This window comes from Setaria viridis, chromosome 7, assembly GCF_005286985.2.
Source record: "Setaria viridis chromosome 7, Setaria_viridis_v4.0, whole genome shotgun sequence".
Lineage (NCBI taxonomy): Eukaryota > Viridiplantae > Streptophyta > Magnoliopsida > Poales > Poaceae > Setaria > Setaria viridis.
In genome coordinates, this window is record NC_048269.2 from 22,557,300 (window position 1) to 22,576,530 (window position 19,231).

At 43.8% G+C, this 19,231-nt stretch overlaps 2 protein-coding genes across 6 annotated transcripts; one reads left to right on the forward strand and one right to left on the reverse strand.

Annotated features, from left to right (window-relative positions):
• Positions 1-1,563: 1,563 nt before the first annotated feature.
• Positions 1,564-4,316, reverse strand: LOC117863066 ((E)-beta-caryophyllene synthase). The gene is made up of 6 exons (XM_034746648.2): positions 3,767-4,316; positions 3,281-3,650; positions 2,946-3,164; positions 2,699-2,834; positions 2,249-2,500; positions 1,564-2,038 (listed from the first exon to the last, which is right to left on the reverse strand). Exons 1-6 carry the CDS (start codon positions 4,161-4,163, stop codon positions 1,757-1,759), a joined length of 1,656 nt encoding a protein of 551 aa, XP_034602539.1. The 5' UTR covers positions 4,164-4,316; the 3' UTR covers positions 1,564-1,756.
• A 6,209-nt stretch (positions 4,317-10,525) lies between these two features.
• LOC117864101 (uncharacterized) lies at positions 10,526-16,294 on the forward strand. 5 transcript variants are annotated; one of them, XM_034748107.2, is made up of 4 exons: positions 10,526-13,531; positions 14,169-14,574; positions 14,724-14,990; positions 15,951-16,294. In XM_034748107.2, exons 1-2 carry the CDS (start codon positions 10,670-10,672, stop codon positions 14,208-14,210), a joined length of 2,904 nt encoding a protein of 967 aa, XP_034603998.1. In that variant the 5' UTR covers positions 10,526-10,669; the 3' UTR covers positions 14,211-14,574; positions 14,724-14,990; positions 15,951-16,294. The 5 variants fall into 5 exon arrangements, with proteins under 5 accessions (XP_034603998.1, XP_034603997.1, XP_034603999.1 ...); XM_034748106.2 differs by having other exon boundaries at positions 14,748-14,990; XM_034748108.2 differs by having other exon boundaries at positions 14,748-14,990; positions 15,954-16,294.
• Positions 16,295-19,231: the final 2,937 nt, after the last annotated feature.

Sequence of the window (19,231 nt, forward strand, 5' to 3'; positions counted from 1 at the left end):
GTGTTGATTCATGCCCCCGACCGTTCACATACCCACACCCGACGATGAACGAACGGTCAGAAATGTATAGATGCACCAGGCACGGCCGATCACACCTCATCCCACTCCGGCTGAATCCAATCAAGGCAAGGTGCGACTTATTCTACTTAGCTTGCCATTCCCACATTAAGCATGCTCACAGGTTGCACACTTCGACGGTACACAAGTTTTTCTGGTATAACGCAAGCGCTGTTCCAATTGTAAAAGTTCATAGGTTTCACAGGCTTGAAATTAGACTAATTGGCTTGTTGAAACCAAAATCTGAAGATATAACATAGTAAGATTACTTACTTTTTAAAGAAATTTACAGCGACACACGACATACTCATACTTTGGAAGTGCTTGGCTATGCTTTTTTCATACAGATAGTTCATCTTTCTTTAATCCAATAATCTAGTTCGAGTCTTCGAAAAAAATAATCTAGTTCGAAAATCTGCTAATCGGCGGATTCGAGGGGGGGAAATGCTAATGAGCTAATGCTAATCCCCAGACTTCAATACACGCAAAGGAGACTAGGAGAGGAAGAAGGAAGGACAAAACCTCGCCGCCGTCTATTTTGCCAAATTTTGTCCTCGCCACCCCGCCGTCCCTCACTGCCCGTCGCGGGCTCTGGCCGCTGGGAACTGGGCGGCTGCGGCGCCTCCTCGCCTGGGGATAGCGGCCGTGGGGGTTCCCTCCGGTCCAGGCGTCGAGCGAGGTCGGGACTCGGGAGCATCCATCATCGTCCGGAGCCTGACCGGCGATGGCCGCACGAGCACAGAGGCGAGGTTATTGTAGATGAGACGGCGCCATGGGCGCAACCAAACCGTGCCGCTCACGTCGGCCAGCGTGGGCGTCAAAAGGAAAACGTTGCGCGCGCGTCAGGTCCGGCGTCTCGAAAGTGAGGTGAAAAGTACACGGTCATAAGTCACTGTACCCTTCCCACTTTCATTAGAGTATATAATTTTCTACCCATACCCTCCCCGTTGGAGGTGGGTGTGAATTCGGGTATGAATTATGAATACCCAGCAACAAGCCTAACCTAGACATATATATATATATATATATATATATATATATATATATAAAATTATATACCTATTAAAAATGGGGAATGGAGAGGGTACAACTTATCAATTGGATATACATAGTATCTAGTACAAAATTAATTATCCATTGAATATGGGTGAGAATAGGGAGGGTGATGATTGGATAATATATATTTGGATTTAGGTATGAATAAGAGTAGCTTTGTCCATACCTGGTAGGCCTAGTTTAGGTACATAAATGATGTATCTAAAAAAATTAAAATTAATAGTAATTTAGGACGGAGGGAGCAATACGTAGGGAGTACTCTCTAACTTCGATTCGTATACAAGTTGGTCTGCGGTCTCTTGGTAGTTGATAATACACACATGTATCAGCTACTACACATGTAGATCAGGAGCATCGATAATCGCGCTCGCGCAGACGAGAGGAATCTTCGGAGGGCAAATGCTTCTTTATTTGAAACATTGCAGTAACTTTTTTTTACTTAACAACATCTAATAGGTAACAGGATTCACTTTACCAATGCATAAATAAATGCCAACAGAAACAAATGGGGAGGCTATATTAGGAATATTATATCTCAGTTACATAATGCATGCTTGTATGTCGATCACGAGACACCCCGTGTAGTAGTCAAGAATGGCAATTGATCTCTGCATTTATTTTTGACGCTGGATCATCGGCAGGCTCACACGAAATTCACATACAGTGAAGTCATGATATCCTTGAGACTATATGAGAGGGTGTAAGCATCTTCACGCTTGTATATGAAATCCATTGTCCGTGCAAGATTGACCGCCTTCTCCAAAACTGCCATGGGATGTTTCTGGTCAAGGCATTCCTGGACAATATCCATCCATGCTTCTTCGACTGTTTCTCCAAGCTTCTTGTTTGCTTGAGCCACTGTGAACCCGTACTCTTTCATGCAAGTTTGAACCGTGGATACCACATGATCCGAAGTTTGTTCCCGCTTCAAGGAAAAAAGGGTAATTAGAAAGATGTTTTCCTGAAACTATATACCTATGATTCTCATTTTTTTCCTTTTAGTAGTAACAAAAAAATAGAAATTTGCCAAACATTTCGAAGTACATGAAGATATAATATAGATGCACTAATTATATATATGAGACTGGAAGAAAATGACTATGATATTAAAGTTTATATTGGAGCAAGTTGGTACCTCATGTGACACGATGTCATTCATAACGCGCCCGATGATACAGACACCTCTAACAATTTTTGGATAAGTTCTAGTCCACTCAATTGCCTCGCTCGTAGCCACCTCTCCCATTGAAATGAGTGCAAAGGCTGTTATTTGCATACAACCACTGCTAGGCACAGAAAGTTGTAGGTGCTCTTCTACCTTGGTAGGCACATAGCGTTCATCCCTCCATTTCACCTCAGCATTGTAGTTTTTCGCTAGGTCGATTGCCTAAATACACACACACACACACAATGTTAAAACCCTAATACATGTAGAAGATAGAAGATAGCATGGATATTTGGTGGCATGCACCTGCTTTCTTCTTATACTTTGAAGGCAGGTGCATGTCCGATTCTTTGACCAATTCTTTAATTAGAGCATAAAGTTATTTGGTGGTATACGATCTTTAGTAGAGCATAAAGTTACCAGTTCTTTGACCAATTCAGCGTGCTTGTTGTTCTGAAATTTTAAGTCTTCCTCGATTCCATTTGTACTGCTAAGTGTATTGAGGTAGAACTCCCTCAAGTATTCTGGGAGCTGCTCAGTGGCCTGTTCATCCCACCTGTCGTCGTCAAATTCATGCATATATTGTAAATTTTGTATGATAGTGTAGTACGTAAATCCTGTTAGTCTCAAATTATGTTTTTTTCAAGATGACGAGAGCTAGGCCAACCTTTCCAGGGCTGCAGTGAAGACGTTGCTTTCTTCCGTTGTGCTGTAGTTGTCATAGAAGTCATCAAACAAGGACGCGAGCGTAATCAGCTTCGTCAGCATTATCCGTGAGTACGAGTAATAGGGCTCGTAGCAAACTCCCATCATCCAAAAATGCATCTCCAGCATCCTGTCCCGCGCAAACCCTAGATCTGTCACCGACTGGAAGTTCTTCCACCACCTGCATGCATATATATAAATCATGTATGTCAACTAGTGAATGTGATTAGCACACATTAATTGTGCACAAAATACATAACTACATAAGCATCACTGAGCTATTTTTAATATGGTTACATTGTAAGAGCTTTCAGCTCCTCGCAGTAGATGGTCTGCAAGATGTTGTAGTCCAGCTTGGCGAACTCCAGCAGGGTCTCGTCCCGGGTGGCCTTCTTCTCGTAAACCGAGATGAAACGCCGTGCCTCGACCCTCTCGACCCTCCTGAAACTCGGCGTCTCCAGCGTGTACCTCACCTCTTCCGCCACCTCCGGCTCCAAGCTCTTCATCAGAGACTCGAGCCTGCTCCTGGCGAAAGCGATGGCGCCGTCAAGCACCTCCTCGCCGCGGACCCTGAGGTGCGCCGCATCGAACAGCATCAGCAAGCAGTTCACGTCGTCGTCGCCTGTTGCAAAGTTCCCTTCCTCATCTCTAAACTTAGCAAACACATCTGCATCATATTTGGAATGATCATTAGGTTTTTTAACATCCATAATCAATAATGTTTCATGTTTGTCATTTGTCAATATCAGCATATGTGCGTTTGCTGACATTATATTCGTGTACCTGAGGTGACATTGAACCCGTGCTTCCTGAGCAAGTAGAACCGCAGCGAGGTGAGGTAGAGGTCGCCGCCGCCGTCGTCCTCGTCGGCATCGTGGACGACGGCGCCCAGCAGGCCGTTGATCTCCTCCCCGAAGCGGTAGTCCACCCCGATCCGCTGCAGCGCGTCGACGAGCTCCAGCTTGACGGCCAGGTCGGGGGAGGCGGCGGCGGCCAGCACGGCCCGCCTCAGCTCCTCCTCCTTGGTCCGCGCCTCCTCCATCATGGCCAGGAGCTCCGCCGGCGTGCACGGCTGGTGGCCGAGGAAGAAGTCGCCCCAGGGGCTCGGGTGGTAGGGCCGGGGCTTGTGGCGCTGCTCCGCCTGCACCGCGGTGCCCAAGCTGGCGGCGGCGGGGGCCATGGCAACACCTACGGCTGTCGGCTGGGGCTGATCGGACGCCGCCACACGATATGAGAGCTTGTAGCTTGTTGCTAGAGTTGCTGTCGATGTGCAGCTGATCTTAGCTCGGAAGCAGTGGTGGCTCAGCTCGATCGGTTTCCTGTGTGATGGGAGGCTTGGAGAGTGCCTGGCTTTATATAGGGCGAGCTAGCTATAGATCGCCGCGCCGTACGAGGCCCGGCAGGGGGCTTGCTGGGTGGCCGGCGGGCGCCGCTGCAAAAGATGCGTGGGTCGAAAATCGGGGGAGGAGCCATGCGCGCGTGTACATCGGTGTACTCGTCAACGTCGCTTTGCGCCCTCCCGCCCTCGAAGTAGGCAGGAAGATGACGCTGCGCGCGAGTCGTTGGTCGTTAAGTTCGTCGTCAGTTGCAAGAGCTCTTTTGACGACGCTTTTATCAAAATTGTCGTGAGCATGCTTTGACGCTTTTCATGTGACCGCTGAACATGTTAATTATACAGCGAGATTGTTAGGCCAGTCGTCGATCGAGTATGGTGAGAGACTATACCGGCTTCCGATTCATTTGTTTCGCGAAAATCTTGTAACGTGACATTATTTAAATATTTAAGGTAAAAATGAACTAGAAGCGGAGTGAATTTAGAATTTTTTCTCTTCATCAATTTTGACTTCATTAGTGAAGCTGTTTAGGAGAAGCCTCTAAATTTGGCAGAGAATTTGGCAGCCACTTACACTGAAGGCAGAGAATTAATTACGAGCTGCCTTCATGAATAAATAATTTCACGTGAATTAAACGTATCTCAATCGGTAAGGTTTCTTATAGTGGAACTTGCTCACGTGTCTTCAAGTCTTCGATTAGGTACGATTGTTCTTTTTTCTAAGATCTATTTTACAAATTAAATGGTGCTATTCTTTTTAGTGATAGGCGATATATTAGTTGACAGCGAGAAATCTATGATGGCTTCATCAATCTTAAAATTTGTCAGTTAAGTCTCAGATATGTTTATAGGGGTAGGGTTACATGCGTGCATTTACTCGGGTAAGTGTGCGTGCATGTATATGTGAGTGTTTGTATTTATATCGTGTTTTCGAGAAAATTCTCATGATCCGGCCGGGCGTTCACCCTTATTTCCATTCCTCAATTAAAAAGGAAGAAGATGCTTGGTTGTCAGATGTTTCACTCGATTTGATCAGGCTTGGACGTGATGCAAAGAAATTTACTGTGACAGAAGTGAGGATGAAGGCGGGAAATGAGATGTTAGAATGACCCGCCTCCGGGTCAGCAGAGATAAGTTATTACATTAATTTAAATGAGACAGATAAAAAGAAACATGTATTGCAGGTTTATACTTTCATAATTCTTAAGTTTACATAAAAATGTATGTTAATTACATTTGCATAGAGAAAATCTCTAATTAAGAATTTCAAAATAAATGGAAATTGTAGCATGTGATTAACTACTAAAAATGTAAAAGAAAAGTCTTCGATTGCGACGGCAACACCTACGGCTGGCGCTGGTTGGATGACGCACGAGAGCTTGTTGCTAGAGTTTCTTTCGATCTGCAGCTGATCTTGCTCGTAAACAGTGGACGAGAGCTTGTTTTTCTAGAGTTGCGTGCTGTCGATCTGCAGACTGAAAATGATCTTGCTGGCAAGCAGTGGTGGACTGGTGGATTAGCTCGATCGGTTTGCTGTGTGTCCTGTGTGGCTGGTGGCTCAGCTCGGTTTGCTGTGTGATGGGAGACATGCAAAAGATGCACGGGTACGTTGATGTGACTCGATGGCTCGAGCGGTGGGGGGAGAAGCCATGTGCGTTGCGTTTGCGTGCATCGGTGTGTACTCGTCAAAACGGAAGGGTGCTGCGAGTTGTTGTCGATCGATTACCACGGTGTTTGTTCGTGGAATGGAATGAATCGGTCGTACGAAGAATGGGGTCATTCCATCAAATTTGAGGAATGGACTCACAATGCACCACCTTATCTGCTCCTACCGTTTTAAATTATAGATTGTTTTGATTTTTCTATGTTCATAAATGTTTATATGCATCTAGATATACACTACATTTAGGTGTATACAAATATCTATAAATTTAGTTAAGCCAAAACGATTTACAATTTTGAACGGAGAGAATAGAATAGAGTGATTCTTCGAACCAAACACCCTTTAAGCTTGTCATCATCAGTCGCATGACGTTTTTGGACGACGCTTTATCAATATTGTCTTGTGGCATGTACAATACTTTGACGCTTTTACGTGACCGCTGAACATATTAGTCGTGCAGAGCGATTGTTCAGCCGAGCGTCGATCAGAGTATAGCAAGGGATTATACCGTCTCCAGATTTCTTTGTTTTACGGAAATTGAGAATAAACTTAAGGCCAAGTAAAACAAGCATTTTTGGCTTCGCCCAGCTTTGGTTTTCCCTAGTAAAGATGTTTTCGGGAGAACCCTTCCCTAAATTTGGCAACCACTTTTGCTGAATTAATTACGAGCCGCCTTCATAAATAAATAATCTCATATGAACTTAGCATAGTTAAATTGGTAAGATTTCTCGTAATACAACCTATCCGTCCGGTTCGAGTTTTTGATTAGGCACATGTGCTTGTATATTTTTATATTTATTTTATGATTTAACCGGTATTATCTTTTTAGTGGTAGGCGATATACTTATCTATATATAACGAGACATCACAACTTAGTCTTGGTTGTGCTAATATGGATACGGCTGTGTGCGTGTATTTATTTGGATGATGCACGTGAGCGTCCATTTTGTATTGTGTTTGGAAAAAAATTCTCGTGACCTGGCCGGTCGGTCACCATTTTTTCCAGTCCTCAATTCAAAGGAAGAAGTGCACGGTAGTCAGATGTTTCCCAGTCGATTTGATCAGACTTGGATCCATTGCGAGGAAATTTCGGAACTGCGAATGGAGTCGGATTTTATGCGGCGGTTAGTCCTAGCTGCGTGCGTTGAGAGTTAACACGACTGGACGTTGTGGTAATCACACGTGTGCCAAAGTCGACCTCTTGCATCAATCACATGTGAAGTGGACTTGGCCATTGTTTTCTTCATCATGTGATCACGAAAACGTAGAATTTCCAAACAAAGAGCGCGCACATGGGCAGCTTTGTATGTAAATGTCACACGAGACGAGAGTTGGATCAACATTCGAACTTTCGAAGTAGCTGCGTTATTGAAGATCTTGGTTGAACATATAGTACGTTACGCCTGCCTGCCAAGATTCAAAACCACCGGTTCTTTTCCTTCTTGCCAAGACCTTGTTTCAAATAAGGAATTACACATTATCAAACATTAGTGAAAAACTGAATATTGATCCTAATTCTTAATACGGTTGGTTTTTAATCCGGTACTAATGTGAGCATTAGTACCACGTCTAACGGCTAGTCTCCTATGACCCCCTTTAGTACCGGTTGGGAGCTTCACCTGGTACTAATGTGCCCTAAAGTCACCCATTAGTACCGGGTGGAGCTTCCACCCGGTACTAAAGGTTCTCAGGCACATTAGTACCGGGTGGAGACTTCACCCGGTACTAATGGGAGACCTTTAGTACCGGTTGGAGCTACCAACGGTACTAAAGGAGCTCCTGTCACCCATCTGCCTTATAATCCATCTCCCCTGTACCCACTCCCGTATCTTCCTCTCTACCCTCTCTCCTCCCTATCTTCCTCTCTGTCCTCTCTCTTTTTCTCAGCACCGCGGCAAGGAGGAGCGACGGGGCCAAGGGCAAGGAGGAGCGGCGGGGCCGGGCAAGGAGCGAAGGTGGGAGGGGGCCGGGCGGTGGGGCTGGGCAAAGGAGGGAGGGCGGTGATTCAAAATTCGGATGGAATCCTTTTCGATTTAGGAACTTTGGTTCTAATTTTCTTTCAAACCATATATGCGTTTTAGAGTCCGTTTGAATCATAATGTTATTTATAATTTATGCAACAAAATAACAAATATGTTTTGAATCTTTTTAGAAATCAACATTTTGAATATATATGTTCAAAATTTTAAATATATGTGTTCAACTTTTCCATACAAAATGTTGAAGTAGTTTATTAGAATTGTTGAACTTAGTTTTATTAAGTGCTAACTCTAGTAATTTAAATTGGTGACTCTATTAGTTTAATATGTTGTAATAAATATTTAGCAAAAACAATAAATCAACCCGTATTAGAAAAAAGGCAAAAAGAAAGAAGCGAACCTGGCACTGGCCTGTCCTTCTGCACGCACGCTGCCGTTGCTATATAGCTTTGGCTCCTGCCACTGCTCACTGCCGTGCTCTGCCTGGTTGTCTAATCGTGATTAGGCGGTGGTGGGCTTTATAGTTAAGTTCTTTATAAAGCTTCCGGAACTCATATAGACACCCTAAAATTTGTGTTTGCGAAAGTCCTGTGATGTTGTGGGGCCGAGTTTTCGGACCGATCTTAGGCTTCCATTTCTTTTAGTTGAAAATAATGAAATTAATTGTGGCCGGTCCAATTTTTTTCAGGCTTAATTTTGGCTGACCACGCCTAGCCCGACAACTAGCGTGGGCGGGCCAGAAGTCACCGGACTCGGGCTGGGCCGGACTAAAAATGCTCATATCTACTTTAGTTTATATTAATGCGATCAACGTAAAGTAGAGAAAAAGGGATAATTCAAACAAACAATGGGCATGACTACAAGCAATAAAATACCAAGAATGAGAACAAATAAGATCCTAATAATTTCAAATATAGCACCAACTGTTAGATTAAGAATATTTGGTACTGGTTTCATATTACATAATTTAAAAAGAATTAGATAAGACTTTTTTATGTTATTTGGTTTATATGGGTACGGATTTTATCATTTTCAAAAACAGCAAACCACCTTTAATTTAAAACCAGCTGAAGGACCAAATTTATCCGGTTTCTACAATTGAATGGTACTTGGTATCAAGTTGGATATTTTTCAATGAAATTTTAAGTACAAGGCATCAATGCCGCTCTTCTAGTAGCCTCATATTTTCGTATCTCCTAGTGGTGGTGAAAAATCAAGGGAGCGAAGCCATCTCGAAATTGCGCCATGGTGCTACCGTGAGAGTCTCACAACTTAGCTAAAACAACTCTATGCTTGAATTATATGTGTCGTGATCTGGAATTCGGAATTCGTATTCGACTAGCATTTCTCATGTACTTTTTAAGTAGCAAAAATATTTCTTTTGATTCTTGCGGAAGCAACTCTTGGCGCCGTATGCGGCTCTTCTTGCTAAGGCTCAAACCATACAAGAATAATTCATTTACCTGTTGCTTCCGAAAAATAGACATACTCACGTGTATATGTATCTGTGTTAGACATTGTGGTTTGTTATCAGTATATACCTGAAAAATAAAAATAACAGAGCTCCCACCACTTGTTTTAAAGGGTTGATGGCTAAAGCCCTAAAGCTTTAAATTAAAAGATAATGAAACTTTTCTAAACAAAATGCTGGAAGTGCTACCTCCTCATTGTTCTCCTGAGTAAAAAAAATACTCATTATTTTCTAATTATTTCCTTTTCCCTTTCCCGTGTCTCTAGTTACAGGGATCCCCTTCGCATTTTTAGGATATCAACGAGTGCCTCAATGGATCTACTTTCTAGTTCTATCTACCTGACATGCAATGGATCCCTGACATGCAATGGATCTACTTTCTATCTATCCCGACATATGCGGCTCACCTATTAGTGGACTAATCAATATTTATCCTTTTCCCTTCTTTTCATTTCCTCTCTCTTCTCTCGGTCCGATAGTGGACGACATGTTATCAAGTGAGACGTGGGATCTTAGCACGGTCCGATAGCGTGGATGGTGGACGTGAGATCTTAGCACGGTCCGATAGTGCACGGCATGTATCCATGCCAGCGCCACGGCTAGTTCCGTTGGGCACCGGATAGCAGGCTACGCAACGCAACTACACGCGCACGACGACACGAGCACAGAGGTAGCTACAGTGAGTCAGGATGACAAGATAGAGACATTCTAACGGTGGGACAAGAGTGGCACAACAGCAGTGCGTCATCACCCAACTTCATGGCTACCTCCCGTGGGGCTCGCTGGGATGCCTCTAGGTGCCACGGATCTTACTGAGCTGGGCTATTGAGAAGCGACAGTATGAGAGCATGCGGGATATCGCAAGGAAGATGTAAAAGACGCGTGAAAGGAGGGATGAAAGGAGGAGAGGGGATTTAGAAAAAAATGATTTGAAGAAAAATAGAAAGTAGTGTTTTTTTCAAAAAAAACCCTGTAACCACCCAAGGATTAAGCGTGCGGGTGGACCCGGCCCTACAACTGGCCTCGCAATGCCATGTCGGCCCCACCTGCAGGACTGTTTCACCAAACTGTCTTACCAAAATACCCTCCCATTCCCTAGGGTTTATCCCCCTTCTCCGGCACCCAAAACCTCCATGGCCGGAGCTCCAAATTCCGCCGCCACCGCTGCCTCCCCGTTCCCCTCCCCACCCCTACTGCGGACCCTTTCCATACACACCCCGAACGCCGCCGCCGCCGCCTCATGATCCGCCGCCACGCGGCGGCGGCGACAGCCCTTCGCGCCCACCTGCGCCGCGCCTGCTCGTCCCACGCCGCCGACCCCGACGATCAGCTGCTTGGCCTCGTCGAGGCCCCCAAGACGCACCCCAGATCCCGCCTCTCAGCCAAAGACCTCGCCTTTCTTAAGGAGCCCACGCCACCCCTCCCCGCCGCCGCCCTCCCGCCCCCGGAGGCCGTCCTCATCTCCAAGGCGATCAGAGCCTACGCCACCGACTTCGACGGCAGTGCGGAGCGGTTCCTGCGGCGGTACCGGGAATACCTGACCGATGCCGTGGTGGTCGCCGTGCTGCGGTTGGTGCGCGCCCCGGAGATTTGTGTCAGGTTCTTCCTTTGGGCTGAGCGGCAGGTGGGGTACAGCCACACCAGTGCCTGCTACGACGAGCTCGCGGAGGCACTGAGTTTTGAGGACCGTGCTAGGACCGCTGAGAGGCTGCTGAGGGAGATTGGGGAGGATGACCGTGAGGTGCTCGGCAGATTGCTCAATGTGCTTGTGCGGAAATGCTGCCGTCATGGAGCATGGACCGAGGCATTGGAGGAGCTTGGGAGGCTGAAGGATTTTGGGTATAGGCCATTGGGTGCGACCTACAACGCTCTGGTGCAGGTGCTTGCAACAGCAGGGCAGGTGGATATGGGGTTCAGGGTGCAGAAGGAGATGTCTGAATCGGGATTCTGCATGGATAAGTTCACAGTTGGGTGCTTTGCTCAGGCTCTATGCAAAGAGGGGCGATATTCAGATGCTCTTGACATGATAGAGAGGGAGGATTTCAAACTTGACACAGTGTTGTGCACCCAGATGATCAGTGGACTGATGGAAGCCTCCCTTTTTGATGAGGCGATTTCATTCCTCCACAGGATGCGGTGCAACTCATGCATTCCCAATGTCGTCACATACAGGACATTGCTCTCTGGATTTTTGAAAAAGAAGCAGCTTGGCTGGTGCAAAAGGGTAATCAACATGATGATGAAGGAGGGTTGTAATCCAAACCCTTCATTGTTTAATTCACTCGTGCATAGTTATTGCAATGCCGGGGATTACCTATATGCTTATAAACTTTTAAAGAGGATGGCTGCTTGTAGTTGCCCTCCTGGCTATGTCGTATACAATATTTTTATTGGAAGCATCTGTGGTGGGGAGGAATTGCCGAACCCTGAATTGTTGGCTTTGGCAGAGAAAGTTTATGAGGAGATGCTGGCTTCCAGTTGCGTTCTTAATAAGGTTAACACTGCCAATTTTGCTCGATGCCTTTGTGGTGTGGGGAAGTTTGATAAGGCGTTTCAGATCATTAAAGTGATGATGAAAAAAGGTTTTGTACCTGATACAAGCACATACTCTAAGGTGATTGCTTTTTTGTGTCAGGCTATGAAGGTAGAAAAAGCTTTCCTTTTGTTCCAAGAGATGAAGAATGTCGGTGTCAACCCTGATGTTTATACATATACAATTTTGATTGATAGCTTTTGTAAGGCTGGTCTCATTGAACAAGCACAAAGCTGGTATGATGAGATGATGAGTGTGGGCTGCTCCCCAAATGTAGTAACATACACTGCACTGCTTCATGCTTACCTGAAAGCAAAGCAGCTATCTCAAGCTAGTGACTTCTTTCACAGAATGGTTGATGCTGGCTGTCCTCCCAATGCGATCACCTACAGCGCTCTAATTGATGGCCTCTGTAAGGCAGGTGAAATAAAAAAGGCTTGTGAAGTCTATGCCAAATTGATAGGAACTTCTGGCAGTGTAGAATCTGAATTTTACTTTGAAGGCAAGCACACAGATGCCGTTGCTCCAAATGTTGTTACATATGGTGCACTAATAGATGGTTTGTGTAAGGCGCACAAAGTGGTCGATGCTCATGAATTGCTAGATGCTATGTCATTGACTGGGTGCGAGCCAAATCACATTATATATGATGCTTTGATTGATGGATTTTGCAAAGTTGGAAAGATTGATAATGCTCAGGAGGTATTTCTGAGGATGACTAAGTGTGGTTACTTGCCTACCGTGCATACATACACCTCCTTAATTGATGCAATGTTTAAGGGCAAAAGGCTTGATCTAGCCATGAAAGTTCTCTCTCAGATGTTGGAGGGTTCTTGCACTCCTAATGTTGTCACTTACACAGCTATGATCGATGGACTTTGTAGAATAGGTGAAAGTGAAAAGGCCTTAAAGCTGCTGTCAATGATGGAAAAGAAGGGATGCAGCCCAAATGTTGTAACTTACACTGCACTAATAGATGGATTAGGAAAATCTGGTAAAGTTGAAATAGGCCTTCAGCTTTTTACACAAATGAGCACAAAAGGGTGTGCTCCTAACTATGTTACCTACAGAGTACTGATAAACCATTGCTGTGGTGCTGGTCTTTTGGACAAGGCCCATTCACTGCTCACTGAAATGAAGCAAACTTACTGGCCAAAATATTTGCAAGGATACAGCTATGCGGTTCAAGGTTTTAGCAAGAAGTTCATTGCTTCTCTTGGATTGTTGGAGGAGATGGAGTCACATGGCACGGTGCCAATAGCTCCAGTTTATGGGTTGCTCATTGATAATTTCTCTAAGGCTGGCAGACTGGAGAAAGCCTTGGAGTTGCATAAAGAGATGATAGAAGTCTCACCATCACTAAACATAACCAGCAAGGTTGCGTATGCTTCATTAATCCGGGCACTTTGTTTGGCATCTCATCTTGAAGAAGCATTTGAATTATATAGTGAAATGGCGAGAAAAGGTGTTGTGCCAGAGCTAAGTGTCTTTGTTTGCCTTATAAAGGGTCTAGTCAAAGTGAATAAGTGGAATGAAGCCTTGCAGTTGTGTTACAGCATATGTCATGAGGTCAGCCCACTTCGTCAAACCGCTCCAACAAAATAAATCTCTTCATTCTTAGGCAAAAGTTCACATTAACCCCCTGAAAATATCATCTTGTCTAATTAAGGCGTAAAGTTCTATTATATTGATTTGAGCCCCCAGACTGTTTGGGTTTGTCTAATCACACCTTCCCAATTAGTTTGCCTCATGACAAGTTAAGATGGCAGAAAACTTTTGCCATCTGGGATGCCAAACAAGAGACTCATTCAATATGCCTGTATCATATTCGACAATCAATTATTGATAAGCTTATGTTTCAAACCTCACTTCACATGAAAGTGACTAACATTAGCAAATCGAACTGGATTCACTTATAAATAATAATGGCCTGCTTAAATAGCTTTCTGTAGGTGTAGAGGTAGCTCCTGATGATGCAGCATATGGGCATAACTGTCCTAGTTGTAGTCCTCATATTTTCCTCACTGTGGCTCCAAATAAAATTGTATAAATAATAGTGTAACTTTAAGCAGCTTCTGTTGTTTGGCATTAATTGCATCATCACATTTCTAGCCGCACTAATTTGTGACCTACTTTTGCCTTTTAATTTTCATGCTGTGTGTCATATTCTCTTTCTGGATGTTACTAATATTGGCTATTGGATCAGGGTGTAAACTGGCAGGACAACAACTCTTTTGATGGAGGATAGAGCTGTGTTGCCTTACTTGTCTTACTCCAAGTGACAGCATTGTTCCTAAGAGCTTATTTTCAATGGGGCATTTTGGTCCCATGATTTAGTTCTCTTTCAACAGTATTCTAAATAAATACCTGAACGCTAAACATTCCCCCATGGAGCCATCAATTCTGATCATTGGAAGATCGCAGTTGGATGTGGTGACCTAGGAGAAAAAGAGCCGAGGATGAAAATGTGCAAAGAGAACAGAGGACTCAGAAGCAGTACATGATGACTGAATTGATTCTTAAAACTGTTTGTGGGCATATATGGCCTTTCTGGATGCTGAAGGATAAGGTGAAGACCTTCAAAACATTGTACATAGTGAAGCTGCACTCATGTAAGAATAACTTTACTCCGTAACTGAAGTGAATCTACAAAGCTGTTTGCTGCTTATCATCATATTTGTGCTCTCATACAATGCAAATTATCAAATTCCTTGTCATTTCAGTACTGCACGTCATTTACATTTCCTTTTTGATCCTTTAGGTTTCTCTTTTTTATATGGTATAGGCCTAGCTGGTTCATCTTCACCTCGACAGAGGATCATCTCAATGGTTACCAAGATGATGGTTACATAAAATCTGCAATGTGCAGTGAAGGCAACTTCTGAAGTTCATACTTCACAATTCTCTATCCACCAATTCGAAATACATCCTTCTGCTTCCTTCGAATGCTGCTCTCATGATAGAGCAATAAAGATATTATGTAACTACAAAGGCATACTCAAATACATTGATGTTTCACTGTACAAATGTAAGAATTATTTCAAATTAAACTTTATTTATTTTAATTGTTAATATGTGATAATATCCTATCATAGCAAAACATTTAAACTGTTTTTGTCAGATCATAAAAATCTTTCGCCTCTTTTTATGTTTCCAGTTTATATACTTATTGATTCCCAGCATGTTCCAGACTTCTAGCTTGTTTTTGTATTTCTTTATTCAATAATGTGAAGATAATGCCCTTACAGTAGTTGTATTTAGCCCTTCAACTTTGCAAACAGAGTTTCTTTTCAGGTTACTCTTTTGACTAAGCATATTCTGAATTGGATTGCTGTGGCGGTGCCTCAACATTACCTTTTGTAGAGGTTCTTGTTAGCATGTGCATATTATGGCCGGCCCTTTGGGCCTTCCTGGTCGTGCGCCTCCCTCTCCAGGGACATATAGATGGATGGTTTAGATTAAGCAAGGATCCCCTCTGATTGGTGCTGATTCTATAAACCAAACACTAGGACCTCCTTGCCTATATATGTACTCGAGCTTTGCCTCTCCAATCAATCCAGGAAGCATCTGATGAGTAGTTGTGGCCTATGCCAGGAAGCATCACTTTAAATACCCAGAGCATACCAAGCCACATTCTTTCCTGATTACCTTGACTTCCTTGCATTTATTTGCTCATATATATTGTATGTGCTACTGTTTGCATTTGAATGCACCACCTTTTCTAGATGCTGCCACAATGCCTAACCCAATAATAGATCAGTTCATTGGTTTATGTTGCACTGATATTTGAAACTTTGAAAATGTTCCAGACTTCTTTTAAATTCTAAGGCAAGTGAGTATTGTATTCGGTATTTCTTTTTTGGCTCGATTCTGCATCAATTATTTTGCGCACTAGATGAAAACATAGGAAAATGTTGCACAAGGCTTTTCCAGAAAGAAATTTTGTTTCCCTACAGAACCTTTTAACCTTTTTGCTATGAATTTGCAGCAGTGACTGAAGAAATGAAGAGATTCTAAGGAATGCAGGGCGCTTCATACCATTGATTAGCCAGGGCGCTGCCTTTTGAATTGGTAAAGTAGTGATTGGTAGTCGCATCATATCTGAATGCTTCTGGCATTCTGTTACATGTGCTTTCTTACATGTAATTTCCAATAAACATTGTATCTTTAGTAGATGCTCTAAATGGCATAAGTTTCTGACCGACGTCATGCCACTGCCCACTGGATGGTTTGAATCCTTTGCTGCCAGGATTGCTGGTGTGCTGTTTCATGCCTACTGGATGCATTTTGGTGAACTGTTTATATTTTATGAAAAGGGAAGATTAATTATTAGTCGAGTGTTGCCACTTCTTTCATTGGTTTGTGAAGGCTGTGAAGCAGACTTGTGGGGCTCATACGGTTATCATGGAGAGTTGCAGAGCATAGAAAGAAAGTTGATCATGGTGCAGATGTGATGATTTGTTCTTTTTGAATAAATCCGAGGTCTCATGGACGATTTACTTTTGGACACGTCACGAGTTTGTGTTATTTCTGGGTGCTATTTTTGTTCTCTTTTGACTCATGATCCTTATAATTGATGACGACGTTGAAATTTCAGACTAGCGACTAGTCTTTACTGGCCCCAATGCTGAGTATCAGACTGTTTGTTAGTGTCTTAGTGACGAATCACGGACACATTGCCGGGAACTTTGTTCAGCGCATCTATGCTGTTCGTGTTTGTATATTTGGATATGAGGTGCTAAACTTTAACAGTGTTATATTGGATGTTCGGATGCTAATTAGAAGGACTAAACATGAGATAGTTATAAAACTAATTGCAGAACCCTCTACTAATTCGCGAGATGAATCTATTAAGTCTAATTAATCCATCATTAGCAAATGGTTACTGTAGCACCACATTATCAAATCATGGACTAATTAGGCTTAATAGATTCGTCTCACGAATTACACTCCATCTGTGCAATTAGTTTTGTAATTAACCTATGTTTAATACTCCTAATTAGCATCTAAACATCAAACATCCGTCATAAACATCAAACATCCGATGTGACGGGTATTAAACTTTAACACCCTGGAGCCAAACAGGCCCTTAATTTTGAGCATGAAGCCCACATATTACGTGTACGGGACAATGCATAATTTTTTTTTCAGCAAAACAAAAATCTTACGTCCTTTTAACAAGAATGCATGATTGTTGAGAAATTTCACTTCTGTCCTTGTGCTGTTAATTCTGAACTTTGCCAGTAAATTATGCATGGTACTATGAAACAAACAATATGCATGGAGGGATTGCATGTTCCATCCTGAAATTGGTAATAAGATGGTGAAGGATGGCAAGTCTAAAAAAATGCTGTTATTGTTGGATTGTTCCCCAGCAATATGGGAGTAAATGAGACAGTGGCGTCATGGTGATGTATCACCGGATGAGCTCAAGTGATTGCACCCAGTACAGCTTCTGTACTGTTTTGCACGCCGTTCCAAGTCCTGTCCACCGATGGGTGTAGATTCCGATAGAGCAGTAGCCTCTGTTCCACGCAACGTATATGTACTGACCTCACACGCTACAGTGACCACTGTCCGAAGTACCGATCAAGCGGTCTCTTCAGATCGCACGGCAAATCAGCTTCTCCCCATTTTAGGATCCAGTCCGCTCTCGAGTCTGAAATCAGTCTCAGATAAACAAACTTGCCATCGCTGATTCCACATTCCAAGGTCGCCATCTAATCTCAGGGCCTGAAGCAGCCTATCTCCACGAACAACTAGTGGATAAAAGTTGGGTTTACCAGCCAATCCCGTTTGTGCAATGGAGAAAAGGCACCGCCGGCTTTATCTCTTGCCAATGTGCCAATAATTCCGGCGACAGGGTACATCAGATCCGCTCCCATTTCCCTCACCAACTGGATGGATGAAAGCACACCAGATCGTCTGGATCATTCCACCGCTGGCGGAACCTTTCCCATTCCATGACACCGCCTGTCCGCCTCCTGGGATTTGGTTTGGGGAGGGTGCCGAGACTTCACTTGCCTCAAAAGAGCCTCCCGTCCGTCTCCGGCGACGGCGACCCGTCAGGACCACGGCTCCTGCAAGTCCTCATCCGTCAAGCGACGAATGGGATGCTCCCACGTGAACGGGCATGGCGCCTGGCTCACCTGTTCTCCGGTCAAGATTGTCACGCCAGCGACAGTTCGGCACCCGTCGATTCCCTCAACCTGACGATTCACTTCGTCCACGTAACCGGCCTCCGTGCCTTTCCTGCTCCGGATCTTTCTCGGAAGCCCCGTGCCTATCAACCGGTCGGAGAACACGCACTGCCTCCAGAGAAGAAGAGCGCCCTGGATAGTGGATAGTGAATCGCCTTCGTTTGATCAGATGAGATCTTTCAGCCAGACACAGATGGAGAGCCTTCTTCAGCTGAAGGCCAGGCCTAGGCCTGTATTCTGCAAGTGGGAACACGACATCAGAAGGGGGGGCGGTTGCCATGGAACATATGGTGTAAATCACAGGAATAAGATGAGATTCCAGGGACCCTCCCTATTATGCAAGAACAAATGTAGTAAAACCTTATCTATTTCCCCACTTTCCGCCCCCTCTTTATCTCAAGCCCATCAAATCCGCAGACATATTCTTGTTATGATAGAAAGATTAGGACATTGTGTTTTGCAAATCATATTCTATCAGAAAGCTGGAAGGACAGCATGGAGTCTCGACAGATAGGCCAAAGAGCCAATGTGCCTCTGTGAGAGCTGTTCAGAAGCTACACTAAGAGCTGACCGTCAAGAGATCATATTCCATCAGAAAAACTAGGAGGGATGTACGGAGTAAGATTGAATTTGCGTAGAAATTTTACTAGCAACATATGCTGCAATAACTTCTACGTTACAATCCGCACTACCTCTCAGGAAGTGCCATAGGAGCATCAGAGATGCTCCAAGTGAATCTTCCAGGGTGCTATGGTGGTTTCAGTCAGGACTGTTACCCTAGTGAAGTAAAAGTGCAGTAGTGATACTATGAGAGTAAAATGTCTATTGTCCATGTTACTCAGGTGACTATAAATCATAATTTCCGCAGACGAGGGAATTAATCAGCATAATTGATAAGCAAAATACATTTAGTTTCATTTTTTCTGGCAACTAAAAAACAGAACTTACATGTTTAAATAACATTACTAGATTTCTCTGGGCTGAAATAAAAGGACAGAAACAACCATGGAGAGATAGGTTTAGATAGAAAGATTTGACATATAAGAATAGATATACCAGAATAATACAC